Genomic DNA, 20,154 nt, shown 5'->3' with positions numbered 1-20,154 from the left:
TACTTGAGCAGTAGGGCGGCCGAATGGTCGAGTCCACAAACAATCGAAATCAGATTCTTGTTTCCTGCGAAGATGCTTACTCATATGTGACTCGCTTGAATCTGTTAATCCCCCTAGATACTCTGGCTGGTATCTAGGAATCGGTTTTGCTGTTTTTACCCTTTGTACTTGCTCGCTTACGTCTCTTTTTTTGGAGGAGGAGGAGCAAAGCTGGGACGCGTTCAGATGAATGTACTGGATGCTGAATAGCGTTCAAAGTAGAAGTCCCGCACTGACGAAGCTAAGAGCATTTTGAAGCATAGCTTACCTCGCAAATTTGTCTTGGGGGTATGGTATTGTGAATAGTGGTATCCTTTCAGGTCTCTGAAGAGAGGCGTTCGAATGATGAGGGCCTGTTAATGAAGAGAGCTGTATTTTTGGTAGCACTGCTCTTACAACCTCGGACATATTGGCAGAGTAATGTTCTTGGCGGGGATGGAAGAATAACTGGTGCTGGAAATAAGGATTTATATGTGACTTTGAGCAAGAAGCAGTAACTTAAGAGACAGTGACTCACTTGAAGTTCTCATGTTCAGATTGTTGCTGAAACTGCTGTTGACAGATGGATGCGGAGAACGATAGTAAAAACTCTGCTTATATATTGGACACAAGAGCAGTATGATACAGTAGAAGCGATGGCTAGAAAAAACAATACGGCTAGTAAAAATGGCAGATTGATACAAATAAGTAGCACAAAGTATGACTTTATATGTCTTTCTGTATTCGAGTGCGACTGTCTCAACAATGATCCTAACCACGTTAACGGGACGTACTGAACACTTTCATATCGTTGTTCGGGAGATCCGAGATGGATCACAATCAGAATGCCATGTTCATTCTGGGAGAGTGTGATGGAAGCTCGGTTCGGATTCCAGAAGAGAGATGGTCTCAGATGAATATCTTGGAAAGTCAAAACTGCTGATGCCTCGTTGAGGTATTGGGAAATGCGAATTGTGACTACGAACGGGATACAAGTAGACTTATAATTGACTTGAGGGCGTGCTTCGGAACGAGTTCAGCCTAGGCTTCAGCCGTTTGTGTACTTTCAGCGAATGTCTCACAAGACGTGAGGCTGAAAATGGATCCTAAGCAAACAATTCCAGTTGCCATGAAACACCACTCAACTAAAAGGATGCAATTGACGCGGAAAGCAACACATTCCAGAACACACACGATTGTACAAGGCGAATCACACCCCTGGGATTGGAGGACAGGCAGCAATGACATCTTCTGACTCTCTTTGATTGACGCTGAGATTACCGGTGTCCCAGACCAATCTTCAGGTTTATTGCTTCTTGTAGCAGACCCCGACTTCAGCCTCTGAAAGGATGGCCACCGGCCAGTCAACCCCCTGATCGCATCCGAGGATGATGGAGGGATCTCCTGCGATCTCCAACAACTGGCGTTTGAGACATGGTGTGGCGTCACGTGGAGTTCGCTGTTCTTTTCGAGCAGAGAGCCGTGCAGCTATGAGGGGAGCCGGGGTGGGTATATCTGCAGTTTCATGTCCGAGCCAATAATTGCGCGGTGGCCCCTTTCGAGATCTGCGGGCCTTGGCGAGATTGGGCTTGGCTAATCAATGCATATCGTGGCTCATCTAAGCTTTTTCTCCAGAAGAAACTTCTTCAGCAGCGACAAACGGAAACGTGAACGGGTGGGAAACTGACTTTCTTCTTCTTAGTTCAGCAGGATTTGGGACGAACAGGAAGGATATATCTTAACGGCGATAATGGAGAGCGTTTATCTCGAATGAAAGGAACGTCACGCTGGATAAGGCAGATTGGGTGCAATCTGGGTATGTGTCGTCATTTCCTGCACTGCCGCCTTCACAGGGCCAGGGTTGGGTTCGCAAGAAGGGGAGAATTTATCCGCGTGCTCAGCGTTGTTGGTGTTGGATAGAGAGGCGATCAGAGGAGAAGGGGAGGAGATAATTATAGAATTTGCCGAGGGAGGCAAAAGAACTTGATCTGATCTCCAAACAGTTCGGCCCTGTACTGTAGTGGCCTGCACTCAGACTCAGGCAAACTTGGCACAGCAACAGCATACACGCACTGTAGAATTAATTGACCACTCTGCACACTACTCAATCATGATTATCATGATGATGATGATGCATTAAGCTTGAAAATAACCATCCGGTACTTAGTTGCTTTAGAATTACGACTTCTTATCTGGTCAATCTATCGATGCCAATCTTTGAACTGCGGGCTCCTCCATTTTAGAGTGGACTCAACTGTTTTCCCCTGAGCTAGCAAAGTTCTTTCAGGTACGGAGCAGCCAGACAGACTTTCCACCACCGCTGCGAAGCGCCTAAAACGAGCCATAGCGAGGTCGATCTACACCCGACACAGTCAAGATTCAAGCCTTGCTGGCCATTTCTGCACCCAGCGACTGCACATTTTGTTGTGTTGACACGGGACTTCCATTGCCACCACAACAACACGCTCGACGATCCCGTATCATATCGTATTGTATCCACCTGCTATCGTGCCGGAAGAAAAACGCCTTCTGTTGCAATCGCATCGTCGTTTCTGCATCCCCCCCCCCATCTGCAATTTCACCTCCCTCAGGCATTTGTGCTTCCACGGGTTTGCCTCCTCTCCTCTCGCCTCTCCGCTCGCCCCTGGCCGACCCTGCCCTGACAGCAGCCAACTTCGCTAACAGACCAAGCCACCCTTCAGAAACCTCACATCCCTGATTGAACGAACAAGATTCTGACAGGACAGGAGAGAGGACGCACGTCTCCTAATTTCAGAACGCCAACCACCTGCACTGCACTGCAACATTGTACTTACTGAACTTGCACTGAACTTGCACAACCTCCAACCTTCATCGTCGACCACCAACTTCAACGTCGTCGACAAGCCCTCGCCTCGCCCCACGGCTCCTCTCTGTTCGGCACTCATTCGACTTTGAGTTTCGAATTGTCACTCGTTTTTTGCCCTCCTCGATCCCTCGCAGAGTTCCCACCGTTCGTTTTCTTGGATACCTCCCTGCTCCCTGCTCCATTCACCCAGCTTCCACGACAGCTGTGCCGCGCCTCCTCCTCCTTCTCCTCCACCACGAAAGCATATGCACGGAACCATTCAACATCAATAGACCGCGCAATCGATTGAAGCGTCTGCTGTTTCTTTTTTGGAAGGACTGAGTCCTGAGCTCGACGATACGAACCTCTTCTTTCCCTCCTCGCTTGGTCGAAGATTCTAGCCACCCTTCCCAATTTCAGTACCGACGACGTAGCAGATGAGAGGAGCGTTTTGGAAATCATAACTCGTGCTGTTTGCTTGCTACCCCTATGGCTTCCGAGAACCTACGACCTGTCCGACCTTTACACATCACCGTTAATTCAGGCAGTGGAGGAGACCTGCTTGACAGTATGCGGTCCGACGATTCCCCATCGACAGCTGGAACCCCAGGCTTGTCAAGAAACTTAATACCACCTGCGAGAGGGCCGTCCGCACAGTCATCACGATTGGGTCCTGGTATGTATGGCTCACCAGGAATAGCAGAGTCATCAGACTCTCTCCTCATACCACCAACGAGAACACGGGGCACACCAAGACCATACCAAGATTCGCCCGTAGATAGCCCATCCCGAGCAGCTTCACAAATGTCATCACGGCGGACGAGTTGGAGTTCGGAGGCGGGAAGCAGAGATAGTCGGGGACCGTTTATTTCGCCATTTGCCTCTCCTTTTGACGATTCGAGAGCGCCGTCGAGAGCTGGAAGCGATGACGACAATGTTAATACCCAGACCGTCTCTGAGAAATACAACATCATGCCCTCTGCAGGATTACTGCTATTTCCAGAAGATGTCGAGAAGGACGATTGGTTACATAACCCAGATCCAGACGATAAGGATAGGGAGAAGTGTGATATATGGAATAAGAGAGGAATGGTCAACGTGGGAGGTTTAATACTGATCACTATTGGAGTTCTTGTACTATTCATCGGCTATCCTGTCCTGTATGTCGATTCTGTGGCGCCAATTTTGCACTTGCTAATTAATTATAGAACGTTCGTTCGACAGGTTGTAGGAATACCAACAGACACTTGTTCAACAGATCCGGATTGCTTGTCAGACAGCTTTGCATTACTGAAGAACCAGAGAACCGGTCTCATTGACTCTGACACGCCAAAGAGTGCTTATTCGAAGACTTCGCACGATGGCGATAAACTAACACTTGTGGTATGTATTTATGCAGAGATCTGGAAAGTGAAATTATACTGATTTACCTAGTTCTCTGATGAATTTAATACCGATGGACGAACGTTCTACGAGGGAGATGATCCATACTTCCAAGCTGTAGATATCTGGTATGGTGTCACGCAGGATCTCGAATGGTACGACCCTGACGCTGTCTCGACCGCAAATGGAACTCTCAACCTCAAATTCGATGCTTTCCAAAGTCACAATCTCAACTATCGCTCTGGTATGGTTCAATCATGGAATCAATTGTGTTTCAAAGGAGGACGATTAGAAGCGAGTATTTCTCTCCCTGGTCGTGGAGACATCGAAGGTTTCTGGCCTGGTTTCTGGGCGATGGGCAATCTTGGAAGACCTGGATACCCCGCAACCACCGATGGTCTATGGCCTTACAGCTACTGGGACAAATGTGACGCTGGTATCACCGCAAATCAAAGTTCGCCAGACGGTCTCAGTCTACTACCTGGAATGCGATTGCCTGCTTGCACGTGCAAGAACCAAGACCACCCTTCTGCTGGAATCTCTCGATCTGCGCCTGAAATCGATGGGCTTGAAGCTAGTGTTGGGTTCATGGGACCTGGTCAATACGATGCCGCCACTGGAACTGCATCTCAGTCTTTCCAAGCTGCCCCGTTTGACATTTGGTATCAGCCCGACTACAACTTCCTGGAGGTTTATGATACCTCCATCACTGGCATGAACGCTTACCGTGGTGGACCATATCAGGAGGCACTGTCTGGTGTAACATGGTTGAATGACGAGTGGTATGATGGAAATGCGTATCAAACGTACGGTTTCGAGTATAATCCAGGTGCAAGCGGCGATATCACTTGGTTTGTTGGTGATGATTACACCTGGCACATGGATCATCGAGCTCTCCGACCAAACGGAAACATAGGCCAGCGAATCATCCCGGAAGAACCAATGGCGCTCGTCATGAATTTCGGTATGTCGAACAGTTTCGCCACGGTGTTTTTGGCCAATCTTGCGGAGTTGATGCCAGCCACAATGAGATTCGATTACGTGCGAATTTACCAGGAATCAGGAAGTGAGTCGGTCACTTGTGATCCGGAGGGCTATCCCACAACGAATTACATTAAAAGCCATCCAGAGCCTTGTAAGTTACATCATTACCTTCACGATTCCATTACTAACCATTTACAGATGCAAATCAAAATCTGACACTCTGGAGCGCAACCAAGTATGACTGGCCTACCAACAGTCTTGTTGATGGCTGTACGGCAGCAGAATCCTCCTCATCTTGATCTGGTTCTCTGGCCTTCGAAACACCAGAACCTGTATACATCGAATTCGAATTTATCAGTCCATAATACACGAGAAGCGGTACGAATATCATGCGTCAAAAGGATATAGAACGGGCGGATTGGCGCCAATAAGTCATTTCATCGAAAGAACGCGGTCTTAATCATTGCATAGCGGAGTCGGCGTTAATACCATACAACCAAACCAACATTATTTTCTTGGCATTTCCCTGTCCCCCCATTATCTTGGGGCACCCGGCACCGATGATCACAGCATCTGGGAGGGCTCGAGATTCCTTGCTTATTTCCGTTTTCGAGAGACACCTGTACGTTTGTACAAAATACCATTGCAGTTGCGGGTATCCTCGTTTGTACCTTCGTTGTTGTTGTTTGTTGCCCTTTTGTTTTTTCTGTTTATTCGGTTGGGTATTGATTGTTTTCGGAGCCGGAATTTTGGCTTCGCGGTTTGCAACGCTCTAGATGAGTGGGACAAGATAGCACGGGACGGCCTGATTCTTTATGAAATGATAGATGGGGAAGAGAAGAGAGAGGGGGAGAGAGAAGTGTGTATTGGATTCGAGGGGCGAAGAACATTGGATGAGTGAGTGGTTGGTTACTGCTTTAGGATAGAGCCTAGCCTAGCCAGTACCAGAGCAGGAATAAATGAAGAATAATCAATTCAAAGGAATGTTCGGTCCTGGTGAATGTTTCTGTGGTTCGTGTCTTGAAGTGGCAAGGGCCTTTTTGTATCGAGGATGAGTGTCGAGAGTTGTGGCAGGGTCAGGATCACATTGATGTGACAAAGTTGAAAGATGAAGTTATCTCTACCAGAAAACATCGAATCCCCTCGACACATACTTTCTTGCACTTATTTCACACGTCAGTACTTCTCTACTAGGATCTCCCTATCAAGTAAGTTAGCATTGTCCGACTTGTGCCCAATACTTAAATAGAAGGCGGCTACTATCTTTACCCAACTGCGCTATTTCGAGAGAAAAATAAGTTTGCTGTTGTGTAGATGTTAGAGGGAAGAACGTTTGTGTGATTTTGCCGTGGTTTCAGAGTTAAGATAGCTAGTAAGAGTGTATTTTGAATGGTGTATGCGTCTCTTGCTCTAGATTAAAGAGATCAGAGTGTAAACTTGACTGATTGATGTATGGAAAAAGATCGTAAATTCAGGTTCGGGGAGCGGTCGGAGAAGGAGCGTGTGGGCTTCTTTCGACTGACTTGAACCCTTGTATGGACGAGAGCTGTACGGTGTTCTAGAGATCAAGATGGGTCTAGATTTCTAGAGGAGGAGCTGTGAGATGGCGGTTTCGGTTGAGGAATTAGCTGTGGTGTAGTGGGGAATTGAATATATCAAGATTCCACTGTTGCTTCTCTTACTTTCCACTTGATCGATATGCCGTACGTTCCTTCAGCTTTGGCCTGATTCCGCGACGGTCTGTCCTGTTGACGAAAGTATTCCCTTTTGTAGAAAACCCTAAAAAGGAAGGACACACTATGTAAGAGACTCGAGGAAGAAGACAGCCTGCTTGATTGATGTTGGTACATTCTTGTTGTATGACTTCTAAGATAAAGACCACTCTTTCGTGATTCATGTTTCCCTGGTGAGCGCCGTCCAAGTGCCTTTACCATCATCTACCTGTATATCCCCGCCATCCTATCCATCCATCTATTGATATCATGTAAAGCAAAAACAAAAACAAACACAAACGGGTATACAGCAAAGAAAAGTCCCCCAAGCCCCAAGCCCCATCATCTACTTCCCCTGTCCCTGAAACACCTGATTTCCCCGGCCAGACATATCGTCCAATCGCACATCACTGTTCTGGTTCTCCTCATCCGACGTGTATAGCTTCGCACTCTCGCCTTTGTTCGTGCGGAACTTGAAGTTAGCCTCGTGCCATGCGCCCTGGAAACAGACAGCAGGGTGAAGGAGAGTTAAGCAGGTCGTAGCAGTGACGATCATAAGACCCTCGAGGATCATGAACAGGGCTTCGTCGGAGGTGAAGAGTGTGCTGTTGAAGCCTCCCGAGAGCTCGGCGCAACGGTAGACGCTTCGGATGAAGATTGTGACGGTGGCTGTTGCGAGACCAAACAGGAAGGCCTTGAAGAGCTTCGAGCTGACGATGTTGAGGTATCGCGGGTTCCAGTTTCCTCGGGCGCTTCGGACGCGGAAGAAGAATTCTGTGCAGGCGACGGCGAATAGGCTCAGGGAGATGAGTTGGAAGATTAAGCCTGCTAACATGATGTTCTTTCCGAGATTGCTACCGCTGACGGTGTTGGCAGTCGAAGCGATACCACCACCCATGCCTTGGAGAACGAGACAGATGAAATCTAAGAGAAAATGAGTATTGTGATATGAAGGCTGCAAGAAGATGCTTACCGCATGTACAGAAGAAGGCAGTGTATGTGCGAGGCTTGAAGCGGGAGAGGTTTTCGCCATACACAATGACGATGCGGGAAAGGCAGAGGTAGATCTGTTGGACATACTTGTTAGAGATACATCTAGTGATGTGAGCTGAGCAACTTACAGAAGCGCTGAGCAAAGCTGGAGCAATAGTCAAGCAAATGAGATACGTAAGGAAATCGTTGTTGTCGAATGGTGAGTTATGAAGCATGATTCGACCAACGTAGCCAATGATTTCTGCCACCAGACCAAGTACCATGGCAACCATATAGCCCCATACTCTGTATCGTATCCCGAAATATAGTTGTGCGATAACGTAGATGCCAAAGATGGCAGCGTAGATGGCGTTACCCGGTACCGTCGGTAAGTAGAGAAAGCTTGCCATAGAAAGATCGCATGTTTGGAGTGTACACAGCTCTGGATTGGCAAGTAAAGTAGCATTGCCGTAGCCAGTGCCATGACCAGTTGAATGTGTCAAATTAGACATTTTGAGAGTGTCGATGAACTGTATAAAGGGCTCCGGATCTCAAGGGGGAGACGAAAATTAAGCGAGTTTTTGATGAAGAATTTCGAAAACTCGTTGGTGAGTTGGGACTTTCAAGAGTAGATCTTTGTACAGTTGAAAATGGAATGAAGATTAATATCATGAACATGCGAAGAAATCGAATCTTATACACAAGGCACTTGAGGCAGTGTCGACCGTCTCACAATCTCGGAGGACAGGCTCTGCGATGCCTGCGCGGCCCCGGCAGAGAAACGGCCGCGAATCGACCAGTGAGACTCCCGCCAAGGATGACTTTACGGCTGACCTAACTTCTGATTCAGCAAAAGTAGAATACCTAATTGGTTCACTCTTATAACTTCAAAGTCAAACCCCAGATGGGAGATCGGGCTGCGCAGCCTTGCAGACGGCAAGGTATTCTGCGGATAATAATAATACGACCCTGGCTAGGCATCGCGGCTGGGTTTTGACCTAAGTGGCTCCCTCGTACAATAGCACGATGTTGGAGAGCCCATCAAAGGTATTCAGCAAGCCCGAAGAATGCAATGTGACGGATTTGACAGCACGTTCGCATTTGGCATGAGGACGAACAACAAGTGCTTGGCAAATAGAAAAAAAGCAGATTGTCTCTCTGTTTGGCTCGCTGCTCGCTCCTCTCCATTATCCGTCTTTTCATCTGACACTTGTCAGCGAAAAATCCAGATGGCTGAGAAGGATCACCTTCGTGGCCGACGGCAGGAGGCTTGCGACACACCGGCCGGTTGTCTTCAAATCGGCCGGAGGAGTTGGAAACCGAAAATTGTTTTGAGTGGACTATTCCGGTGTTACTCTCGTAGTTTCGTAGGATTTGCTCAGCAATCCACTAAAAGAGGCCCAGCATCTGGGAACTGTTAGCGTCCCGCCGTGCCTCGTTGCCAAGCACGTACCTATCTTGAGTCACGGAACTTGGCTTTTGCTGGAGACCGATGAATGCGCAATCAAGGTGCCGTGCCGACATACAATCTTGACAACGTGCTGACATGTCAAGGTTGGTTTTTGAGGATGATAAAACTCCACGTTTGGATTTGGTGCTGACTGAATGTGGCCCGTGCGACACGCCATAATGTTTTTTGCTCGTACTTCTTCACCAATCACCAACAATTCCAGAATTCCAGTTCTCCTTCAGAGTTGGCCATAGTAGTTGAATTGGTCGAATCAGCTGCGTGAGGCTGTCATGACCAATGTTCCATACTCGGCCCAATACTGATAGTGGTCTGCAGAGCACACTTTCCTCAAAACGGTAAGTAGCCTTTTAGAGAAAAAGTGCCGTATATAAGAGACGTTCACAGCCTTGATAGCCCTTCAGGCGTGATTTACTTTCAAGTATGATCTCAATTGTCTCAGAACAGGAGGTTCAGTGCTACAAGCCGCCCAAGCTGGACAAACGCTAGAACACAGATTCGAAAGGCTTGTTAGGCTCCTTTCTAGGCATATTCAAGCAAAAACTATATTGTTGCCCGGTAACATGTACAGTTCCCTGCCTTGGCGGTATCGGCTTCAGCTGCTTGAGAGAGATGTTTCAGCCAGAGTTAGTTTCTCCCTTTTCCCTTCAAAACCTTTGTAGTCTGCTGGGTCTCTAGTCTTCACATTACCCATTCAGACACACTGGTTTCTTCAATTACATGTCACTCGACTAGCTTTGACAGACGTTACCTGGTTCGCTTTCTTAACTTGCTCTACTGGGTTTTTGGAATGTTTCAATCTTCATGTTATAATCGCTTTCAGATGCAACCACTTAAAACGCCTAAACATGAGGAATGAGTGCTGTAAGTATGAACGTGCTACATGATCATGAAAATCTGGATTTTCCAAACAAATTTACTGTACATTCAACTCGATCACATGTGCTGAGGACTTGAATCTGATGAGCATCACTTAGGTATCAGTCCTACCGTCAAATATTCAAATCAACTTTGAAATAGCTTCTTTTGGAGTATCTTGAATCAGTAACAGTGAAGTGAAGTATTAAACAACCTCAATACTCGATACACCTCACCGCCTTCCCGATTCGGTTAGCCAGCGCAACATTTTGACTTGCCCTCAGCCTTCCTCACAATTCGGACCACAACTTGGAACTTACATACAACACCCATTGTTCAAGAAACCGACGGAATTCGACTCCGAATTTTCTTGACTTGTTCACCAGATTATCAGTATCATATTCCCACTACTCCAGCAGAATGGCAGACACACCACCAGTTGCCTCGTCCGAGGCCAGCACACCACCTTCCAGTGCAGCAGAACAAGCACGCATCCGCAAAGAACGACGCGAAGCAAAGATCAGAGCTGGAGGCTCGGCGCGATTAAACAGAATTACAGGTCTAGGAGGTGGAGTACAACGAGGTCTATACCCTCAGTACGTTAGCTGAACAGATCATTGACATTATACAGATGCTCCACCACAACCCACAGTCTCCTCACATGCAGACCCAGATGAAGTCGATATCTCACAACATTTCTATGAACCCCAGCGTACTTCAAGAGCGAACGTCAATTCCTCCCCCTCTCTCGCTTCCATGCCCCAAGGAATGAACGATGATGCGTTGCGACAGATGATGCTGGGCTTCGATCCAGCTGCAGCACCCGGCGCAGGACCAGGTGGCATGCCTCAGACCCCGTTCGCAAGTTTTATGGGTGGAATGGACGGTATGGGTGACGGCCCAGCAGCAGACGACCCAATTATGAAAATGATGCAGCAAATGATGGGAGGTATGAATGGGGATGGACCACAAGGCATGCCTTCGTTTCCAGGAATGCCGCCAATGCCAGGCCAGCCTGTTGCTGCTACAGCAGACCCGTATGCGTATCTCTGGAGAATTGTACATGCAGTCTTCGCGCTAGGATTAGGGCTTTATATTGCCTTCACGACTACGTTTACAGGCACGAAGATAGATAGGGAGAGAAGTGCTTTGGGGTACAGCTCTGCGGATGATGGAGTCATGAAGCCGGCATTGGTTCACTTCTTCTGGGTCTTTGCTACCGTGGAAGTTTTGTTGCAAAGTAGTAGGTTCTTTTTGGAGAAGGGGCGTGTTCAGCAAGGAGGTATTCTGGGAATGATTACGAGTTTCTTGCCAGAGCCGTATAAGGGATACTTGACGTGGTTTAGTCGGTATTCTAGGATCTGGACCACGGTCAGTGGTGATGCGATGGTCTGCGTTTTCGTGTTGGGTGTTTGTGCTTGGTTGAGAGGCAACTAAGTTCAGTTGTCCTGCCTTGAGAAGCTATCAAGGGAATAAAAAACTTTGCCCTAATTCAGACTTTGCACAAGTTAATACTATTATTGACACGAAAATGATTGCCTCAAGTCGATGACAGTGATCTCGATAGTGAAGCCAAAAGCCAAAAATTCTTCCATCCCCAAAAAAGACAAGCGAAGCAAAAACTCAGACCTCACCAGTCGAATGGGGAGGTCTTAGAAAACTTGCTCGATGTCGGTTGCAGTTTTTAAAGTCGCGTTCGTTCGTTCGTATGCGGGCCAGGCGATTTTAACCTTGATCCATCTCTTACTCACAATTGTCCTGAGTTGGCTGCCTAACCAACACGCCATGTGAGCTGTACACAAAAAATGATTATTTGAAACTATAAGGTTAGGTTGGGTTTGGTAGTTGGGTGGGGACGAAATCGTGAGGCTGAGGGTTTTGGGATGACCTGGGAACAGGCTCAGCAGAGAGATTAGAGATATTCCAATTAGCTTTGTTGATATATGGCTACGCGATTCAGCACCAAGTCCTGTAACTATTGTCTCACGTAGGATATAGCCCACTAGCATAATGTCAGATATCATAATGGATCTTGATATCTTGGTAACGAATCACTAATAGTCTCCAAGTCTTCAAGTAATATTTTCATTGTCTTGATCTTATTGTTTCAAAGTCCCATCGGCCGTGATCATACACAGCAATATGAAGTCAGAAAGAACGCCATCCACAAACCCCCCATATGGATTAGTCTAGCAGTGATCAGAGTATCCACTTGTTAGATGAAAGAATCCGCTTTTTGAGACTTTTGATAGCCAAATCTGGAAACTTCAGAACCCCCCAAAGTATGCTCCTTCCATGATACAACGAAATTTTTGTCCAGATCTATGGTCTAGATCTATGAATTTGCGATCTATGCAGTGACACCGTTTCGTGCCTTCTTGGTTGGCATATCGGCGGCTTCGTCAAGGGCTCTCTTCTCGGGTATATCGATCTCCTTCTCCTTCTCAGCCAGCAAAGCTCTCTCGGCATTGGTCATGTTGGGCAGAAGGTCAACCTCCTTGCCTAGCTTGATGCTTCGGTGGAATGCACGGATGATCGAATCTGCATCATCAATAGCAATGGGTCTGATATCGGCAAGAGCCTTGATCTTGGTTGTGCACTCCTTGTATTGGTCATCAGTCATCTCAATGTTCAGTTGTGCTGCTCTTGACTTGATGGCGTTCCAGCCAGTCAGACGAGAAGCGAAATGAACATATCTTGACATGCCGAAATCAGCTGGGTTGATAATCTCGTATGTCGAAGGCTAGAAGCGGATTAGCATGGTAGATTAGAATGATGGAAAACTCCGAGGGCCGGGACCTGGTACAAGAGCTTGCTGATGGACAACCGTGGTTTGTGTTTATGTCAAGCTCCTGAAACAGTTCCAGGCCCCGAATAGTCCAAAGGAGCTAATTTTTAAATTTATGAGATTAGGCTTACGTTGTTGAGGATGGCCTTGGCGTGAATACCAGCCTTATGTGTGAAGGCGCAGAATCCAGTGATAGGGTTATTACTAATTCGATCCAATTAGCTTTCAAATACACCTTTCACAAAATTTAAAGGTTTCGCTTACAATGGGATGTTGACCTCAACAGCTTGGGCAACCAATTCCTCGATATCCTTGAGCTTGTCGAGCTTGTACTTGCCCATAACATATTCCCTATCGGCAACAATCATACGGGCCATGAGACCACCTAGAGGAGTAATACCATTTCGCTCACCAATTCCAAGAACTGAAGTGTCAATGTGAGTGGCACCAGCTTCCAGAGCACAGTATGCGTTTGCAATGGCGCATCCTGTATCGTTGTGGAAATGCGTCTCGATGTCACAGCTGACAACACCTCGCAGAGTTCTGATCAGGTCGTAAACTTGTCTTGGAGAAGCACAGCCGACTGTATCTGCGATACCCACTCGATTGACACCAATCTTGTCGACCGTGGAGTAGATTGAGAGAAGATCAACCAGGCTTGATCGGAAAGAGTCCTCGCTAGAAAATCGAATTTCAATGTTGTGTGACTTGACATAGTTGATAACCTCAATGGCAGTGTTCGTGATATAAGTCATATCCTTGCCGTGGGAGTGTTCCATTAAGTAGGAAGAAGTGCCAATGACGACGTCACTGAGGCACATCAGCAATTGTCGCGAGAATTGCAAAAATAAAACTTACACTCCGTCAACACCGGTTTGGACAGCAATTCGGGCATCATCCATATTACATCGAATGTGTGTGAGAATCTATTTCGATTAGCCATGGTGTGGGGAGTGAGGTATGGTAACACCGACCTTGGCCTTCAATCCCAGCTTGCAGATGGCCTCGCAATCAAGTCTTGATTGCTCAGATGCAGCAGGAGAAGTCAATTCAATCTTAACCCATCAAGTCAGCATGTGCTGTGTATCGGTCTTGTATATAATGACTCACATAGTCCACACCAAAATCATCCAACGCCTTGGCAATCTCAATCTTCTTCTCAGTGTCGAAGAAGGCATTTGCAAATTGTTCACCCTCACGCAGAGTACTTTCAATGATCTGGAATCTCGAGACATTGCTCAGGAAATCGCCAACTGGTTGGTATGGGTTGTGTCGGGTGGGGTGGGGGTTTGCTTTGGTCTCGATAGCGGTGAAGCCTGGGTGGTCTGGAGATTGCAATCAGTTGTTGGAACTTTGTAGCAAGAGAAGAGACTAATGAAGCTCTTACCAGCACCATTTGAGCCATTGGCACCATTGGCACCAACTGAAGACCCATTGGCAGAGCCATTGCCATTGGAGGCAGCTTCAGGTTCGCAGGAGGGGCACATTGTGTCTGAGGTACTGAATTGGGTTTATTGTTAGTAAGAAAGGTTCGTAAAAATTAATTGAAGAAGAGGGATGCGAGGAGGAGGGACGGACGGTATTTGTACTTAAAATTGAGAAGAAAATCGAGCAGATCCGCCTTTTGCCTATGACTCGATCTTGAAATGAGGGGAGGAAGAGGAAAACGGGCTGCGCATGGGTTCAGAATTCGCTTGTAGAAAAAATCCAAAACTACCCCAAACTCCGGTTTTCGGGGGGCGCCATTGGTCGAGCCATCGGCTCTCACGTGCGTCATAGCAGCGGGAAAAGTTCGGCTTGAAGCAAGCAATCGTCTCTAGTGTGATTCATAAGGAGAATATGGAGCACATCAGTAGGTAGGCACAAAAGTATAGTATCGGTAGAACGCATGTTGGTTGACTAGAGGTGAGAGTCGAAGGGGCTGGCTTGCTTTTTAGATGGTCATCTTTGTATTTTAGACTTCACTTTATTCTGCAGTACTACCCGGCCACGGCATCGGGAGGTTTAATTGAGGCTCTAAGTCACACAGCGCAGACCCAATCAAACAGACCGCTCTAGCAATGTTTTGTTCTTATTTTACAGTCCAAACCCTTTGGAATGCTGCTATCCACGGACGTCACTTCTAAGGAGTGACCTTGCTCATGCTAACTAATCGCTTCACACCAACCTTGGAAATTGTTAGCTGTGCCTGTTGATTGAAAAGTATTTTTTAACTTACCATCCAGTTGCCACACTCTTCGGTCTTCTCACGTTGAATTTCCACCTGCATCTTTGCCGCTACGTCGTAGTTCTTCGATGCCAGTGCTTCTGCAAGCTCGTTCAGGCGCACGATAGTGTCTGGCTTGAGCAGCTCCTCATTATTCAGGTGGTCAAACAGGATGTTGAGTCGCTTTTGAGTATCCTTGACTTGGGCAGCAAACGAGCTGGGTGCTTTTGAAGCAACTCGCTGCATATCATTGCTGAATATGTCGACCATTCTCTGGGCGTTGGCTGGGATGTGAGACCGGTCACCTGCTGGATGCTTGGCTTTTTGAGGAGGTGCGGCTGCAACAGGAGGTGTGGATCGGGGTGGTGGACCAGTTGGAGGGCGAGATCCTTGTGGTGGTCCTTGTGACATTGGGGGAGGAGGTCCTTGACTGGGGAATGAAGGAGGTGGAGTATTAGTCTCATACGGAGATTGAGCTGGTGCATATGAGTTTTGAGATGCACTAGGTGCAGGAGCATATGGATGTGAAGGGGGAGGGGGTCTGTTCCCAGACGGAGGTGGAGCAATGTGACCTGGTTGAGCTGGTGGTTGGGAGTATTGCTGCGAGGCTGGTGCTGGAGCGTACCTGTTTGAAGGCGGTGGTCCTGCTGGTGGAGCATTGTACGGTGACTGACCGCGGGGTACTGTTGGAAATGAGGCGTGACTGTAAGCAGCTGCTGGGGAAGCTGGCTGAGGCGCATACTGATTTGCAGCTGAAGACGGTCGTTGCGGAGGTCCACCAGCTAAGGGAGATGTGACGCGGTGCATAGGGGGACCCTTTGGAGGTGGGGGAGGTGGAGTAGGAGTTGCCCTAGATCCGTATGGTGGCGCAGGTGGTGGCATTGAGAGATTTGGCTGATTGGAGAAAGGAGAGTTGATGGGAGGGACCGAAGGAGTTCTCTTAGCAGGCGCTACCTTGGTTACCATTGGGGTATCATTCCATTGCTCCATATTCTTGGCTCGGGATGGTGGTGGGACGGACGGTGTAGTGTTCCTTGGGGGAGGGGCACCAAAAGATTGAGGAGGCTGCATATAGCCAGGCGTCGGTGCTCCACCATAACCTCCGTAGCCACCTTGCTGTTGTTGTTGCTGCTGCTGATAGCCCTGAGGAGCGTAGGGGTTGTTTGAAGGTGCATATGGGTTTGAGGCCGGTGCCTGCATGGGTGTTGGAGCTGCCCCTGGTGGTGCATAGGCACTTGGAGTGGGTCTTGCTGGAGTGGCTGCTGGAGCACCGAGTGGTTGGTAGCCCATTACTGGCTGGTTACGTGATGCAGTTCTCGTACTCGTCGTTGGTTGCGCAGCTTTTATGGTTGGGGCAGCTTTCCTTGATGCGAGCCTGACTCGATTTCGTGCCACTTCTGCGGCCGGATACTTTGTAGGAAGAAGGTCAAGATATCTTTCAGCAATGGAAAGATGGCCGTGAGCTGCAACAATGTCCGCGTATTCTGTATACTTTTCGTAAAGAGGCGCAAGCTTCCAGTCAGAGGTCAAGTTCTGTTCTGTGTCCTGGAACTTGGTAACATCTCGGAAAACTGTGACCTTTTCAATAAAGTTTTGCAGGGTGCGTGCATGAACAGAGAAGGAGGAATCTCCGCTAGGATTCTCGATACCAGCCTTTTCGGCTTCGTTGAGCTCTGTGATCCAGATAGTGATGACCTTCTCAAGCTTCGATCCAACCAGATAACAGAATGAAGCATCCTTCAACGAGCCAGTCTCCATAATGCGATCCCCCAGAGCTTCGCAGAGATCCGGGAACTCGTCTGGATCGGCGTAGCTGCACAGAGTAGCCATTGTCTCTTTCCAATTTAATAAATCTGCATTGTAGACGACGTCCCAAAGATTCTTTCCAATCACCGAAGCCAGAAGTCTCAAATAATTTGGGCCCTGTGTCTTGCGGGACAAGTATGCGGACTGCGCCTTCTCGAATAGTTGAGCACTTCCACAATTTGCAATGATGAGAGCATCAGCCATACGATCTTCTTGGAGGCATATGGTCATCGCCTTTTCAAATTGTCCCAGCATGAGTGCTTTGGTGATCTGCTTTTCCGAAGCAGAATCGGCGTCATCAAACAAGTGGAACGGATTATCAGTCTTAGCACCCTTAGTAGCTGCAAGATTGGAGAGAAAGTCTTCTCCGTCAACGCCGTCAGCGAATAGTGTCGACAGTCGACTATTCTTCTTTGACCCGTTAGCACCTTCCGTGACTTCTTCTGTCTTCGATTCATCCAAGTCAAGATCCTTGACACCATTGGTTGCCTCTTCAACTTCATCCATGATGCCCAAGTACTCGGTAGCACCCTTTCGAGGGTTGTCAGTAATTAAAGTCTGGATGACTTTCCAGTCCGCCTTCTCTTCTTCGGTTTTCGCTTGTGAAATGTGGGTTTCACAAATGCTATTGATATCACCAGCCTGAAGAGCCTTTTCAAAAGACTCGGTGGCTGAACCAACATCAGAATCGACCGAAAATTGTGAGATTTGGATCTTGGATGCTCGGTGCTGCCCTGCAGCATTCGGCAACAGACCAAAGCTCACCAGCTTCCCGCCAAATCCAAAGGATGCGCCTACAGGTCGCTCCAGCCATTTTGGAGTCTTCTTTAAAGAAAACGATGCTCCTTGAGGCTGTGTCTGCGCTTTCGTGAAAAAGTCCTCGCCATCGACGGGACCTTGTACGGGAGTCTGCGAAGCGGCTGGATTTGTATTTTGCAGCGTCTGAATGGATATCTTGCCATCGAATGAGGCAGTGGCAGATAGGGCCGGGTTATGAGGGTTGAACCGGGTCTGAAATGTCCAATTCGTAACTTCGGGAAATTCGCCCAACTGTTCTCCTGTTTGTGGGTTCCAGACGAGGGTTCTGTTGTCCTTTCCACAAGATAACAGAAGGTCACTGTCTTGCTGACACCACGAAAGCGAGAGAATACCTTGATCGTGCCCTTGTAATGTTCGCTCTGGAGCATTCGAGTTTCGCAGATCCCACAAAAGAATTACAGGTGTCGAATCATCAGGTGTAGCTGTGAGCAGCTTCGTAGCATTGTTCGGATCCCATGCGATAGCCCCAACTGCCTTTCGATTGTTATTGAGGGTGAGGGATGCTTTCTTGGTTTTGAGATCCCAAACTGTGACAAAGCCACCACTACCACCTGTTGCCAAGATATGAGGGACCTTCCTGTTCCACGCAACACACTCGAGGTCATCCGATCGTGCAGCTGCCGTCCCTAGCCTGAATGGGTTTCCAATATCATTAATGTCGTAGATGAAAAGTTCCCCCTTTGCGCCAGCTGTAGCCAGAATTTGGGGCTTCAGTGGGTTGAATTGTAGTGATTTGATAGCTCCTGTATGTTTCGAAGTTCGGGACATAAACGCATCTGCTTCTCCATTGATGAGCTTCTCGGCATCCCACAAATCTAAAGATCCATTCTCTAAAGCCCCAGCAATTATGCCTCGAGGATGGTCCGCATTCGCAGGTGCCCATGCAATATCATGAAACCTGATGAGAAGAGTTAGCTACTATGGCCAGATATTATAACTTGCTATACGGACCTAGAATCTGTGCTGATACTTGCGATAGGTTGAAGCTCAACACCTTGTTCAAGATCGTCAAGCTTCAGATCCCAAAGCTCTAGCTTAGTTTCGTCTGAGAAGTCTGCATCAACTGCTCCAGCTCGAGTTCCAGTGACCACCAGTGGCAGGCCAGAGCCGGGCGAGAAGGCAAAAGTTGCCGTGCGAGGAATTTCTCGTAACCTCACCATCCTGTTGTGTTGATTGCCAAATGCTGTGTGTTCGAAGCTATCTTTGGCCGTATCTGCATAAGAAAGTAGTGAAATTTGAGAAATTCGCAGAGTATGAGGACTCGCAATTGAATAATAAAAGGCTGCGACGTCCCAGAGTCCTCAATGTGGTCGGACTTTAACGTGGATTCGTTTTTGACAGATCCCCAGATCTCATCGTCGGCGCGCCTCGTTTTCGCTCCGCCCACCATGCCGACACGTGATATTTTGAGCACTAAGTTCAAGAGTAATAACTTTTCTTCTCGACCCAACGGGAAGGAGCTTATGACTCCACGACCTTTTAGAGCTGTTCAAAACACATCTAAAAACTCTCCAAAACACAATGACGGACAAGGCACGGTGGCAGGCTACTGTCTATGTTGGCGGGCTATCACATATGGCTACAGCAGCGGATGTTCATGCTGCATTCCTTCCCTTCGGTGAAGTTGCCGATGTTACAGTACCGTAAGTTTTGAACCTCGAAACATAAGTTACATGGTGCTCATACATTACAGGAAACCAGAAGGACCAAATTCAACCGAGCCTCACCGTGGATTTGGCTATGTGGAATTTGAGGATCCTGAAGATACGAAAGCCGCTATTGACAATATGGATGGCTCAGAGCTGTTTGGCAAAGTGCTCAAAGTGAATGCAGCTAAACCTCCTAAGAATGTCAATGAAGGGTTAGGTAGTAAGACGGCGTTGTGGGAGCAAGTAAGTCCGGGTTATTTCATTCTCAAAATCATGTAGGCTATTTGCACAGAAGCTCACGATGTTAATAGGAGGGATGGCTTGCGGAGAATGCTGTTAGTGAAGAGGATAGACTGGCAGCCGAGAGAGCAAAGTCTGGACCAGAGGACAGACCAGATGACCCTATGCAAGGCTTGGAAGGCCTAGATGTAGCGGGACCAAAGCCAGCATGAGTAGAAGTTCGGCGTCTCGTTCGTACCCGTGCATTATTGGGTGTTCAAGGGAGTCGGCAAAATTCATAGGAGTTCACATAGAGAAGATATGATACCACTGTTTTAGCACGTCTTGGGGAGTGTGAGACTCATGTATTGATACCAACAATGCTCGCGTTCACTTTATACACATCCAGCCCCTCCAAGGCTACTGGCTGCTCTTCGTGCTTAAC

The 20,154-nt window shown here is 47.8% G+C and overlaps 6 protein-coding genes across 6 annotated transcripts; 3 read left to right on the top strand and 3 right to left on the bottom strand.

The window, feature by feature from the left end:
• Positions 1-3,140: 3,140 nt before the first annotated feature.
• Positions 3,141-5,642, top strand: LY89DRAFT_44275 (beta-glucan synthesis-associated). The gene is made up of 4 exons (XM_018207554.1): positions 3,141-4,005; positions 4,054-4,228; positions 4,280-5,363; positions 5,411-5,642. Exons 1-4 carry the CDS (start codon positions 3,335-3,337, stop codon positions 5,509-5,511), a joined length of 2,031 nt encoding a protein of 676 aa, XP_018072622.1. The 5' UTR covers positions 3,141-3,334; the 3' UTR covers positions 5,512-5,642.
• Positions 5,643-7,023: 1,381 nt separating this feature from the next.
• Positions 7,024-8,827, bottom strand: LY89DRAFT_644313 (RTA1-domain-containing protein). The gene is made up of 3 exons (XM_018211830.1): positions 8,046-8,827; positions 7,898-7,991; positions 7,024-7,848 (listed from the first exon to the last, which is right to left on the bottom strand). Exons 1-3 carry the CDS (start codon positions 8,406-8,408, stop codon positions 7,271-7,273), a joined length of 1,035 nt encoding a protein of 344 aa, XP_018072621.1. The 5' UTR covers positions 8,409-8,827; the 3' UTR covers positions 7,024-7,270.
• Positions 8,828-10,527: 1,700 nt separating this feature from the next.
• LY89DRAFT_781340 (uncharacterized protein) lies at positions 10,528-11,857 on the top strand. The gene is made up of 2 exons (XM_018222476.1): positions 10,528-10,805; positions 10,854-11,857. Exons 1-2 carry the CDS (start codon positions 10,643-10,645, stop codon positions 11,657-11,659), a joined length of 969 nt encoding a protein of 322 aa, XP_018072620.1. The 5' UTR covers positions 10,528-10,642; the 3' UTR covers positions 11,660-11,857.
• A 436-nt stretch (positions 11,858-12,293) lies between these two features.
• On the bottom strand, positions 12,294-14,691 carry LY89DRAFT_684190 (mitochondrial putative homocitrate synthase). Its single transcript, XM_018214833.1, has 8 exons — positions 14,589-14,691; positions 14,398-14,510; positions 14,121-14,335; positions 13,985-14,065; positions 13,869-13,936; positions 13,275-13,820; positions 13,142-13,214; positions 12,294-12,965 (listed from the first exon to the last, which is right to left on the bottom strand). The coding sequence occupies exons 2-8, from the start codon at positions 14,495-14,497 to the stop codon at positions 12,573-12,575; spliced, it is 1,476 nt and encodes a 491-aa protein (XP_018072619.1). The 5' UTR covers positions 14,498-14,510; positions 14,589-14,691; the 3' UTR covers positions 12,294-12,572.
• A 258-nt stretch (positions 14,692-14,949) lies between these two features.
• Positions 14,950-19,169, bottom strand: LY89DRAFT_644303 (uncharacterized protein). The gene is made up of 3 exons (XM_018211829.1): positions 18,793-19,169; positions 15,229-18,739; positions 14,950-15,177 (listed from the first exon to the last, which is right to left on the bottom strand). Exons 1-3 carry the CDS (start codon positions 18,999-19,001, stop codon positions 15,133-15,135), a joined length of 3,765 nt encoding a protein of 1,254 aa, XP_018072618.1. The 5' UTR covers positions 19,002-19,169; the 3' UTR covers positions 14,950-15,132.
• A 100-nt stretch (positions 19,170-19,269) lies between these two features.
• LY89DRAFT_614913 (RNA-binding domain-containing protein) lies at positions 19,270-20,098 on the top strand. Its single transcript, XM_018210707.1, has 3 exons — positions 19,270-19,484; positions 19,535-19,733; positions 19,802-20,098. Exons 1-3 carry the CDS (start codon positions 19,363-19,365, stop codon positions 19,940-19,942), a joined length of 462 nt encoding a protein of 153 aa, XP_018072617.1. The 5' UTR covers positions 19,270-19,362; the 3' UTR covers positions 19,943-20,098.
• The last annotated feature ends 56 nt before the right edge of the window (positions 20,099-20,154 follow it).

Source organism: Mollisia scopiformis, assembly GCF_001500285.1.
Source record: "Mollisia scopiformis unplaced genomic scaffold LY89scaffold_10, whole genome shotgun sequence".
In the NCBI taxonomy this organism is placed as follows: Eukaryota; Fungi; Ascomycota; class Leotiomycetes; order Helotiales; family Mollisiaceae; genus Mollisia; species Mollisia scopiformis.
Note: the sequence above shows the minus strand (reverse complement) of the source record. Positions and strands in the feature narration are given on the sequence as shown.